The sequence below is a fragment of the Nymphalis io genome, chromosome 5 (assembly GCF_905147045.1).
Source record: "Nymphalis io chromosome 5, ilAglIoxx1.1, whole genome shotgun sequence".
Taxonomy (NCBI): Eukaryota; Metazoa; Arthropoda; class Insecta; order Lepidoptera; family Nymphalidae; genus Nymphalis; species Nymphalis io.
In genome coordinates this window covers 8,004,505-8,018,317 of record NC_065892.1, presented here as the reverse complement: position 1 = coordinate 8,018,317, position 13,813 = coordinate 8,004,505, and the positions used below count along the sequence as shown (strand labels likewise).

Here is a 13,813-nt window from a genome sequence, read left to right as displayed (position 1 = left end):
AGAGGTCTTTTTTCCTAATGTCTATTCACAACACACGTATATGTATAGTTTTAACTTAGAGCTCACTTCGTATCTGAATCGTGAAATGGTAAAAATTGATTTACGGTGATACGCTATTTTGATGCGTTTATCCTCTAAATATTATACTATATAATTAATAAGGTCAATTTCGCATATCACTTTCTGACAAGTCACGATTATTATGTATGGTGAATTTCGAATTTGTTTCTATGTAATAGTTCTACTGGCCGTGGTCAATACCAGCTTTACATACCGTTTATACTGTTATCTTATCGTAGTCTTTATACACATGACATACACCTTACCACGTTAAATAACGAGTCGCTTAACTCGTTATGAAAATGTTATTACAAAAATATTTAATTACATGACAGAATATTTAAAGCGATTTTAATAAGAGCAAACAATCTTTGTGTATATAAAATATTTCTTGTAGAAATTTAAGCAATTACGTCAAAATTTATGCATTAAATTAGATTACACATTAATTACATTTGTCACCTTGAAAAGTAACGTAAATAAGTTTTTTGAGGGTACCACCCACTTATCAATTATTCTCACTCTCGCCATACATTTTATAAACAAAGTCTGTCTTTTCTTGTCTAAGCCACTGGGATTAGAAAACCACTGGGTCACTGAGACCCTGGCCCTTCGGGCCCAAATGTAAAGCCACGGCTAAAGTACTTCTTGCTGGTGAGGAACAGCCCGGGTAAAGGGGGCCATCCCGAGGCCCGTACCCGGACTGGCCTAGGCCAGTCAAAAGGAACCAGCTCTCTGTCTTGTCTGGCTTAAAGATTAAGTGAGCCAGTATAATTACAGGCATATAACATTTTGGATCCCATAGTTGACGGCGCACTTATAGTACAAGAAGTTAACTTATATTTTCTAAAGTTGAAGTGGATTTTAGGCGATTTAAACTATTATGTACATTTTTAAATACAGTACATAAATTGCAATTTCTATTTATATTTTAGTAAATAGCTAGGATGGACGGGCAAATTGGTAAGTCCCATAGACATTGGCATTGTAAGAAATGTTAACCATCGCTTACATCGCTAATGCGCCACCTAGGAAACTAATTGTAATGTCCCTTATGTCTGTAATTGCACTGGCTCACTCACCCTTCAAACCGGAACACAACAATACCAAGTTCTGCTGTTTTGAGGTAGAATATCTGATGAGGGTGGTACCTACCCAGACGACCATGCACAAAACCCTACTACCAGTAAATATGTATTTAAATATACTTTAAATATTTTGTTTTTTTACAGCGCAACAAGTTCCACACAAGATGATGACTCAGACTGGCCGACAAATGCAACAATATATGAATATTTGGGACACAATGTCACAAATGATACCTATGGTGTGTATTACTACATTTAATTTGATAAAATATTTTTCAATTTTATGTTGTGTGATTCATATAGTATATCATATCGTTCAAAAAATACTTTTGATTAGCTTTTATTCGATTTCATTTGTACATTTAAAGCGTGATCATAAGTAAAATGAAAGCATAAATGAAATCATGAGCCAGCAATGATACAATTTTGTAATCTAAATGTCACCTATTTAAAAAAAAATACTTTCTTATCTAGAAAGTTTTTCAAGTTCTTAAGCGGCCATTCAAAATTGATAGGTGGGCCTTGGGCATGTGGTGTGATGGAGAATCGAGTGTTGAATTGTTAAAACACGCTGTTATCGAGAGGCACATATGAGAGAAAGACGTGACGTAGACAAAAAGAGAAAGATAGAAATATATTTTAAGAAGTTTCAATTATACACGTGTACGGTGTTGCACGCTCATTTTTTTAATACTATTCTTATTTATTACTATTCTTAAATTATATAACACAAAGGCCCACGACGCATCAACAGTTTTCTAAAATACCCAAATCGCATATATTTAAAATAATATATATTTTATAATTAAAATATAAATATATTTACAATTGAGGAGTTTCCGATACGGTAAAAGACAGACACACGTCATTAAAACATAAAAATGGTAAAAGTTCGAATTTACATTTTGAGGATATCAAAGGTACATTATACATTTATACACTGTAAAGAAAAAAATTAAGAAATTTGAAACAATATCAAAATACTGAGAAACAAAGTTATAGCTTTCTATTTTGTTCTTAGAATTCAAAGTTTATGACGCAGAATTTAAAGTTTAATTGCTTAGGTGTAATGTTAAAAATAACAATTTTGAATGTGTTTTTGTATAAGAGGCTCACCTTGACAGTGAACACATAAATTATATTTTTGTGAGAAATGTGATGTATTTTGAATGTCATTGGTTATACCACAAGTTCTTCCAATTTTACGCGAAGCAGCGAGAACGCTTTTCGTCTACTTTTATTATCACTACTTTACTTTGTTTTCCTTTCAACATCACGATTTATTGATACTAAAATTGTAACAATAAATGTCTTTAATATATCCCTCTAGAGCCAATTTTAAGAAAGATTGTTGTGTTAAAAATATTTCCGTTGAAAAGTTTTGATATTTGTTGTTGTAAGTATATTTATAAACTTTATACGAACTTTTAGTGAAGTTTAAGACGCCGTTTAATTATACCTACATCGAATGTTTTTCTTTTAATGAAACGTTTGCTTTGTTATATATAAAATATAATTTAGATTAATTTTTCATGCTTTCGTGAAATATAACAAGATACCAAACATACCATTATCATTGCTAGTATTTTAGTACAAGCATAGATTTTTTTTAATTTTGCTTTTTGCGTTATCTTTTTTTTTTACAGACAGACTGTACGACGTTCCGACAGGCTTGATCGTATTGCTGTCATGCTTATATGGATCGATCTCAGTGTTGGCAGTTGTTGGGAATTTTCTCGTGATGTGGATAGTTGGGACATCACGCCGGATGCAAAGTGTCACCAATTGCTATATAGCTAATTTGGCCTTAGCAGATATTGTCATAGGATTATTCGCTGTACCATTCCAAGTAAGTTCTTATACTATGAGCATGGTAACGTGGTCAAACTCATCAAAATTTATACACACACGAATGTACACTCAATGAAATCATTTTAAGACATGTCCCATGTCCCATGTCATGTATAGGAGATGAAAGAAACCGAGATACGTACGAGTACTATAGTCACCAGCAAGGGAACGCCAGGTAGGTGGTTCATGTCTCGGTAAAGGTATACCTTTACCGACTATAGTCGGAGCTTGATTAATAATTTAAATATAATATAGCGGCTTATGTAAACGATTTGGTCAAAACTCATTTAGTGGTCAAAAATTGACACATCATTTAATAGACGCTGTTTTTTTTTAATTTTTTTATCCCTTTATAATATTTAGTTTTAATCATTGCTGATCAAAAATGAAATATATAAACAACACAATTCATATATAACACAGTTGCTTATATTAATAAACCCAATATTAAAAATGTGGTGAAAAAGTAATAGCCTGTAAATATCCCACTGCTGGGTTAAATCCCTTCTTGAGAAAAAGGTAGGTGGTTAAGCTAAACATCCCAAGAAAATTTGAGCACTCGCAGAAACCATATTTTCAATTTAAATTGTAATATATTTTCGTAAAAAAACACGAAAAAAAAAACGGTTTTTTCGGTAATGCCTAACTGTCAAAATTGCTAAACCAATATACATAAAACTTATACTATATTATATATAGTGTATAATATTATTATACTATAGGTATCTGCACATCGCAGTTTTATCCGATTTTTTTGAGATGTGACAAGCATCAATTTCAAGTTCTTCGTATTTAAAATAAGCTAAAATTAAAGTTTATTTTTAGTTTCAAGCTGCGTTACTCCAGAGATGGCTGCTTCCACATTTCATGTGCGCATTCTGTCCTTTCGTACAAGCACTTAGTGTAAACGTCAGCGTGTTTACTCTGACTGCAATTGCCGTCGATCGACATCGGGCTATAATTACTCCGTTAAGGTATGTATAATATATAAAGTGAATTACTCAAATGTCACTGTATTTGTGAATGTGCTTTGTTTGTAAAATGTTTTGCCTTTTAAATAAAGTTAATCGTGTGGGAATTCGCTCCTCGGTTATATTCAAAGCGAACTTTCTACTCGTATTCATTGTCGTCGCCCACATGCGCCCTTACGTCTTTTATCTAATGCCTTTTTTTTCAAACATCTTGTAATATTTGCCAAATCACAGGCCCAAATTTCAAAGTGAAAATGTAATGTAATGCGAAAAAAAGTCAAGTACATAAGTTCAATTGTAGCAAAAAAAAAAAAAAAAAAATATATATATATATATATATATATATATATATTCAACTAAATAAGCCAAACTAACCAAATGGCAACACTTAGTACTGTCGAGTGTTCCGGTTTGAAGGACGAATAGAAGACAAGGGACGTAAGATCTGAATTCCCAAGGTTGGTAGCGCATTGACGCAGTAAGGAATGCTTAATATTTCTTACAATGCCAATGCCTATGGGTGATGGTGACTACTTACCATCGAGTGACCTATTTACTAGTTCACCTACCTACTTTAATTAAAAAAATAAGATGTTTAATAAATATATTTATTTTTTAGAAATAAATTTTTAATATCACTAGTGTTGTAATGTTAACCTCAAGAAACTATTCCTGGGAATAAAATTCATCTCCGTTATTCCCACACCACAGCGGGCTGATTTTACTCGTTACTTCGGAATATTCGCAACGTGCACTTTAGAATTAAGGTTGAAAGTTCTAGCTGTCAATTCAAATGACAAATCCCGACATATTTCATGAACATTTTCACATCGCCAGAATGGTGAGCACTAGCTTGTCATCTATAAAACTTGGAATTTTATAAGAGCTGTCAACGTTGATTCTGTGCAAGAAAGTAGGGTCGCCATTATATACAATATACATTGAATGTACCATTTTCCATGATTGCTCCGCCTCCAAGGTCCGACGAATTAATCGCTGCCCATTACCGAAATATAGAGCATAAAGGTCATACTACATAGATCTTGGCGTCATCGACCGTCCACAGAACACCTAAGTGGCGCATATTTAATTTGTACTCTAAGCATCATTTTCCTCCCAAACTTTTTATTGACAGAACTGGTTTCTTGATATCTCTATCAAGTACTCCGGACCATATATCAACATATCCTGACATATCCTGAAACAATGCTGCAATTGTATTGAATGTTATTTTCTTATCAATCTTTAGAGACCGCTAAAGAAGGTGTATTAAAATTACAAACAAGATATTTTAGCATCATAATTATTAAAAATTAATTGCGCCACCATATCATAGGGTGTAAAGTAATTTAAATTTGGCATTAGGTTCTAATACACAACAAATTTCATGATCATCCTTATAAAATCAGCATCCTATAAATAATATATAAATATAAAATCTATATAGATTCAAGATTTTTTTATTTACTTTCTGACTTTTATTAAGTATCGGATTATACATAAATCTCCTTGTAACCGAGCAACTTCAGATTTATATTACGTTATTTTTTTAATTTATGGAGTAAGGAAACACGATAAAAATTTAAATTATTTTACATCTTGGTAGGATTTTGTTTAACACGTTAATAGAATAGAATCGAATTTAATAAAGCTATAAGCTTTCAAAGCATATTATAGTGTTGGAAAGACCCAGTTTTATTTTTATTGTAGTTTTATTTAATTGCCTTCACAAGTTTTTTTATTTACCATACAATTTTCCTGTTTTCTCTTATACCACGTATAATAGATAAATATACTAATGTATATACAAATTTTTGAGTCGTTAATTAATCTGTATTTATTTAAGACTGCAAAGGCATATTAAATATTAAGCGTTGTCAAGCCACTAAATTAATCAACCAATAACTAGACCCTGTTATGACGGTAAATAAATACGCAAGCTGTTTCAAATTAATAAAATAACTGTTTTTTTAAACGTTCGGAATCAAAACAATGACTTCAGCGTGCCGGCATAGAATTCTAAGCCATTTCGGTTATTTCGTTTAATTTGTTTTGTTCGCGCGTCCGTGAGATGAAGGTCAAGGCTTTGAACGTGATAAGCTTTTCCATTGCTCTTGATCATTTATTTCCGCAACCCTACAGACGATAATTAGGCTTACTGCGTTCGCAATACAAATTTTTCATACTATGATTTTTTTTTTATATTAAATAGTAACATAAAAAAAATTTACTCAAAAAAACTATGTTACTCTTTATTAATTAAAATATATATCATAAAACTTTGCAGAAAATTAAGACTTCAAAGGTATTCGCGAATCACTATTTAGTAGTGATAGTTACTATAGAGTTAAGTGAAGAGAATTGGCGGTAGGGCTTTGCGTAGGTACCAACCCACTCATCAGTTTCCACCGTCAAATAGCAATATTTATTATTTTTTTATTTCACTCAGTGAGCCAGTGTATGTAGATGATTAATATTTCTTACAATGTCATGTGTCTATGGCCGGTATTGACTATATCATCACGTGGCACAATGGCCCGTTCGTCGATTTTATAATAATCGATAAAAAAAGTTGAGTCGTGTTCTCGCTATGAAATTTTACTTACACATTACTGATAAAAATAACTAGATAGCTATTACATTTACATTCTGAAGACTATTTCAAAACTTTGATGGGTTAGTTTCGGAAGTTTCGTTTGAATAAAAATTGCAAATCAAAATTTTATATTCTGATCATGATCATGAGAAAATAAGGAAGTAGTCAGTCCACACCTTGCATTAACTTCAACAGTAATAATTTCAAATTTTAGTATACTTTAATATTATATTGTTTTTTTTTTCACACCCTACAAATAACTTATTATTGTAGTATATTCAAAAATACTTAATGTATTACAAATAATTATTGTATCTTTGAACATTTATAACGAATACCAGTTCAGATTTCCTAAAATCGTTCTCGGGTCTTTGAAACGACGATATCGGTAAATTACTTACTTGAAATCCAGACAAATGGTTCCACCAGAAATCCAAATACGGCTTAATATTTCAATCAAAAGACCAGAGCTGCTATTGGTTATTGAGGGAGGTTAAGCTCCATTAATTTATTTTTACCTAAATTTTTCAAGTTATTTTTACACTAAAAACTTACATTTCCATTTTTATACATTTTAATACTTATTATATAATATACTTTTAATCTTGAGTATGCTCAATATCTTTCTATACTTCGAGAACAACATGATATATTTATAATTAATTGCCTTTCTATAGTAAGGACAGTCGAATGATATATTTAAATAGAAGACTTGATTTTCAAACAATATTTCAAAGAAAGATCTGACTAGTGCGAGGAATAAAACATCGAAAGTAAATATCAACCTATAAAAAAATTTTCGTAACATTAGTAGCAGATTTGAGCGCTGGCGTCCTAAGTAGACTTCAAGTTAAAGATTTTTGCGGGCCAAATAAATGTCAAAATAATGTATTGTATGTGGGTATTAGTAATCTATGTGTCAAAATAGCATGGAAACTTGGAAATAAAATAAATATTATATTTTCTGAGTAATGGTCGTTCTTATTAAAAAGGCAACAAAACATAGGTTTATTTTGATATATTTAATTTTAATTACTTTCATTTATTAAGTTAGATTTAGTCTTAAAGTTATTACAAGATGTTTAAAAGAAAGCATAAAGAGACAAAAGTACGCGGGCGTGCGGTAATGTCCTACAAATAACTAAATGTAGTATAAAAATACAAATATGTATGGGTATGTACTTAGTAGCATGACTGAACGTGTTTGCTTATTAGCGTGCTAGTATTTAAATGTAGATTTTACGCGATTATTTTTTTAGTGAAAAACAGCGCAATGGAGTGATATCAAAACGTTTATTTGTAATTATATAGATCTATTACAAGATTGCCGAAATTATGAATATTTTATAAGTCCTTGACTACCCTAAATGACTAAAAAAGGCTAAAAAAATATTAAAGCAAGCATATAAGTTTCTTCATTGAATAGTTACGAATAACATCGGCAATTTTAAAAACTTAAATTAAAAAAAATCTACGTAGGCATTCAGATTTATTTATCTCAGCGTGCAACTCTCGTGTATAGCGTTATACACACAAAAATAATGTCAATGCTTTTTTATAGTACAGTTTAGTATATGGAAAAAGTTGCTTATTCTTTATACTTGGCGTTTTTTGAATTCGCTGCTAGTTGTACTATGCTTTTTTCTTCTTTTTTCGTTCGAGGTAGTGATACATCATTTTTAATTACGGATTTATTTCTTTATTAAATTTTGTTTATGGATTAAATCTACCATTACTAGTTGCTAAGTTGTTAATTGTGTCACTAATTATTATATAAAAAAACATATATAATAACAATAAACATTTTAAATTAATGAATATTTATGATACCTAGTTGCTTATTTTCATTTGTTTACTAATAAATAAGTACTGAATATTTTTTCTTACTTAGTAATATATTTTAAGCGCTCTCACGTCCAAACGTGTTGCCAAGGTGATCATAGTGTTAATATGGGTGCTGGCTTTATTGCTGGCTGCGCCAATGGCTATGTCATGGGAAGTCATCATGGTAGAAGAACAAGAACCAGGTAAAATTTAACTTAATTATTTTTATTGTGAATTTATTTAGAAAATTAAATCTTTGTTTTGCTTATATAATGCAATTGTAATAAACTGTGTCCACAAATATTGACATTCCTTAATTTTATTTGCATCTTTGCTCTGAAACTAAAAGTCATAAATACAAATAGCTACAACTAATGTGCTTTGGGGATATTTCTAAATTTAATTAAATTTCAAAGTCAAAAGCTTTGTTAAATTTAATTAGACTAAGTTTTTAATTAAATCATTTTATTAAAATATATTCATCATGTATGTGAAATTATGAGATGGCCTAAGTAAGAGCGCGTGAATCTTAACCGATGATCGTGGGTTCAAACCCGGGTAAGCACCACTGAATTTTCATGTGCTTAATTTGTGATTATAATTCATCTCGTGCTTGACGGTGAAGGAAAACATTCATAGGCTGTCACTTTACTTTATGAATGTATTATTATATTTTAACATTATACATATTTTGAATTATTGATGTCTGAAGGCTAAGATTATTTTCCACTAACGTTATATTCTATTTACAGTTTCCAAGCTGTTCTATGAGAAACCGTTTTGTGAGCCAACGGAATTTGGATCTCATTCTTTAGCTATATACAGGCTATTATTGTATATTTTTCAAGTAAGTATTTTAAATGAAAACAAATTATGTTCCAGCACTTTTAATCGTCAATATTAAATTACGTAGATGTTTATTTCCACCACAAATCTACTATCTACAAAGAATAATTATTTTCACAAATCAAATTACAAATATCATATTTATATTTAGAATAAAATAATATTCATAATTTTGTCAAATATAAAAGTGCTACGGGATTTTATTATAGAATCGAATACCTTGCCCCAGGAAGGATGTATTTAGTTTGCGAAGAAGTTTTATTTGGTATTATATGTTTATCTTTTCCTCTTTTGTTTATACAGTCATTGGCATATTTTTCAATAGATAATAAATATTAAGGAGTATATAATACTTTTGTAAATATTCATAACCTAACTAGAAGTAATTGTGTAGTTCCTACAACAGCTGCCCTATAGCCAACCAGCTGCCAGAATTTGACTAGCATTAAATCATTCATAATTATATGCTCAAAGCAAAAATTTAACTATGAATTGAAGAAATTAATATAAATATAGTGAAAAATATAATATATATATTATAATCAGTATTACCAAACATTCATAGTGAGGGATTTTGTAAAAAAATCATTTATTGTTAAATTTCATGGGTTTTTAACAAATACAAGGAATAGAAAAAACGTTTAGAAAAGTCCTAAACAGGCAAATACATCAAGATCGCAGACTCATTTTCTTATTTTACATTAGCATATACTGGCAACATTTAAATACGCCTTAAAATTATATCATAGACAATTACCGGAAACCAAAGTAAGGCAAAGTAAATTGTATGAATCAATATTTTTATGACTGCACCACTTTAAGATGAAAATCTTGGCTGGTATCGTTCTGGAGAAATGCCCATATACATTGTTCTTAAGCGAAACTAAACTGTAAGCTTTCGAGTTAAATCTGTTTTAAAAAATATTTATTATTTTAATCTGAAACATAGAATTTCTTAAAGTTGCAAAATATATGTTGCTCTGTAAAACCTTTTTTAACAAGCCTTACTTATAAGCGTTATTTAGCTGGTGATTAATTAAATAATTTCAAATCAATTATGAAGAAAGACCGAAATTCCTTTCTTTGTTCCCTCCCGGCAAATATAAAAAAAAAGAAATCAGTGTTTATCTAAACAGTCACTAAACAACTTTTATAAGAAAGTCCGTAAATGTATTTTTTCAGTATTTTTGTACAGATTTATACTAAATGATTATTATAGGCGAAGTTATTTTATCACTTTTATTTAGTGTCTATTTATTTTTGTTTTACTTTTGCCATATTGAATAGTAAACTATAAATGTTTTCTTTTTTTAATTAAAATGATTGATAAAAATCATTTTTGAGGCTAATTGTTTAGTTATTCCTAAATGTCTACTAAGCCAATTTCTTGCCACTATGTAACTTATGCATAGGTTCGTTTCGAGAACAGTCAATTATTTCCTCAATATGACTTTTAATATTCCATATTTGGAGCCTTTACTGAAAATTTCAACTGAAATGAACTTTTGTATAATTTGTACACACTTGTATATACTTTAAATGAACGTTAACCCAAGCATTCAAAAAGTAATTGTACTACTTGGGCAGTTAATTGAACGAAATATTTTTTGGAATTTCTTTTTCATTTTATATTTTCGTTTCTGCAATTTTTAATTATAACATTATTATAAATTACCCTGAATTATATAATATGCCGTGGAGTACCGGCTTAGAATAGTACTCCCCCAATCTCATCCCGTGGGTGTCGTAAGAGGCGACTGAGGGACGGGGAAAAGGGGGGATGGGCAGCAGCGTCCCCCCTCCCATAAACATCTTACCCCCCTACTGCGCTCGCCAACACGCCAGCCCAGCGCGGCGAGTATGGGCAAACCCCTCCCTTAATGGCAGATGCGCCCAAAAAAAGGCCCCCAGTTACCGGCAAGCCCGCTAAGCCCGACCAAGGTAGCGGTCGCGGTATCGGCAGGGCAGGGGGTGCTAAGAATCACCGGTTCACGGCAGGCTACCGTATAAAACGACTGAACATGGCAACGTATAATGGACGCTCGATGAGGCTGGACCATCACCTCGCCGAATTAGAAGTAGAGTTAAGTCATACAAACTGGCACATACTGGGGTTATCTGAAGTCCGAAGACAGGGGGAGGACACGATAACTCTAGAGTCCGTTAATTTACTCTACTTCCGCGAAGGTGATAACCTCTCCCAGGGTGGTGTCGGTTTTCTAGTCAAAAAGGATCTCATTAGCAGCATTGTGGAAATCAGTAATGTGTCGAACCGGGTAGCGTACCTTGTCCTAAAACTTTCCGACAGGTACTCCCTGAAGGTCGCACAGGTATATGCGCCAACTTCGACATACTCTGATGATGTGGTCGAAGCGATGTACGAGGACATCGCAAAGGCCCTCAACGACAACTCGAAGACCCACTACAATGTTGTTATGGGAGACTTTAATGCTAAAGTGGGAGTACAAGATAGCGGTGAATCGAAAATCGGACCTTACGGCTTGGGCTGCAGAAATCACAGGGGGCAAATGCTGGTAAACTTTCTCGAAGCGCAGGGGCTTTTTTTGATGAATTCCTTCTTTCAAAAGAAGCCTCAGAGGAGGTGGACCTGGCGAAGCCCCGATAACGTGACAAGGAATGAGATAGACTTTATCATTTCGAATAAAAGGCACATATTTAGATATGTTTCAGTGATCAACAGGTTTAATACCGGAAGTGATCACCGCTTGGTTTGAGGCACTCTAAATATCAACTTAAAAGCCGAAAGATCGAGAATGATGAGGTCTACTCTCCGACCTACCATGCTCCAAGCTGCTCAAGGCTCCGAAAAGTTCCAAATGGAACTTCAAAATCAATTCACCGCGTTGGAAACCATAAGCAGCATTGATGAGAGAACCGACACGCTGGTCAAAATACTGCAAAACACATCCCGCAAGTGTTTTCCGCCACAGAGAAGAGACAACGCACCAAAACTCTCTGCTGAGACACTCGAGCTCATGAGAAAACGACGAGAACTACCATCGTTTTTGTCAGATAAGGCCTTAAACCGAACAATAAAAACGCTGACGCGACGCGATCTCCGACGCTCCAATACCCGTGCCATCAAGGCTGCGATTGAGCAAAATCGGGGATCGAAAATGTTTGCTCGCAAGTTTGGGAGGCCGCGTCTGACAAAACTTAAAACTGAAAATGGTGGGGTCGTTACCTCTAGGCCTGAGATTGTCGGAGAAGTAGAGAGGTTTTATGGGCAGTTGTTCTCTTCAAGATCGGATAAACCCGTGGGAATCAGTATTGATGACCAGCTTATGCGCCATTACTCCGAGGAGCTCCCGGTCGTTGACCAAGGAGAGATTAGGGCGGCTCTAGAACAGCTTAAAAACAACAAAGCTCCGGGAGATGACGGAATCACAACAGAGTTGCTTAAGGCAGGCGGGACGCCGGTCCTGAAAGAGCTAGCAAGCCTCTTTAATTCCGTCATCCAACATGGCAAGACCCCGGAAACGTGGAGCGGGAGTGAGGTGGTACTGTTTTTCAAGAAAGGTGATAAAACCCTCTTGAAAAACTACAGACCAATCTCCCTCCTGAGTCACGTGTATAAGCTGTTCTCAAGAGTCGTCACGAACCGTCTCGCCAGACGACTTGACGAGTTCCAGCCCCCAGAGCAAGCTGGCTTTCGATCAGGCTATAGCACCGTGGACCACATCCATACTGTTCGGCAGATTGTGCAGAAGACCGAAGAGTACAATCAGCCGCTGTGTATGGCATTTGTGGACTACGAGAAAGCCTTCGACTCCATCGAAACCTGGGCGGTGCTCGACTCATTGCAGAGATGTCATATCGATTGGAGATATATCGAGGTACTGAGATGTCTGTACAACGCTGCTACAATGACTGTCCACATCCAGGACTGTAAGACGAAGGCGATCCAACTGCGCAGAGGGGTGAGACAGGGGGATGTAATATCCCCGAAACTGTTCACCAACGCGTTGGAAGACGTTTTCAAAACGCTGGATTGGACTAGGTATGGAGTCAATGTAAACGGCGAGTACATCTCACACCTTCGATTTGCCGACGATATCGTCATCATAGCAGAGTCGCTGGAACAACTCACCGAAATGCTGCGTAGCCTAGGCGAGTCTTCCCGGTGTGTCGGTCTCGGTATGAACTTGGACAAGACCAAGGTCATGTTCAATAGGCATGTCGTGCCGGGATCGATATACGTCGAGGGGAAACCTCTCGAAGTTGTTAGTGAATATACCTACCTAGGACAGATAATACAAGTCGGTAGGAACAACTTCGAGAAGGAAGCCGATCGAAGAATTCGCTTGGGATGGGCAGCATTTGGCAACCTTCGTCAAGTCCTCAAGTCATCTATACCGCAATGTTTGAAGACGAAAGTCTTCAACCAATGCGTCTTACCTGCCATGACATACGGTGCCGAAACGTGGATACTAACTGCGGGACTAGTCCACAAATTCAAAGTCGCTCAGCGTGCTATGGAGCGAGCTATGCTCGGAGTATCTTTGAAGTATAAGATCAGAAATGAGATTATCCGGAAAAGAACCGGAGTCACCGAC

General features: G+C 34.1%; 1 protein-coding gene across 1 annotated transcript in view; it reads left to right on the top strand.

Moving 5' to 3' along the window:
- LOC126768603 (RYamide receptor-like) overlaps window positions 1-13,813 on the top strand; it is a 45,561-nt gene that overhangs the window by 22,096 nt on the left and 9,652 nt on the right. Inside the window, exons 2-6 of the mRNA XM_050486789.1 lie at window positions 1,293-1,387; window positions 2,795-2,997; window positions 3,825-3,973; window positions 8,472-8,593; window positions 9,143-9,237. Coding sequence (XP_050342746.1) covers window positions 1,293-1,387; window positions 2,795-2,997; window positions 3,825-3,973; window positions 8,472-8,593; window positions 9,143-9,237 — 664 coding nt within the window. The remainder of the gene's footprint in view (window positions 1-1,292; window positions 1,388-2,794; window positions 2,998-3,824; window positions 3,974-8,471; window positions 8,594-9,142; window positions 9,238-13,813) is intronic.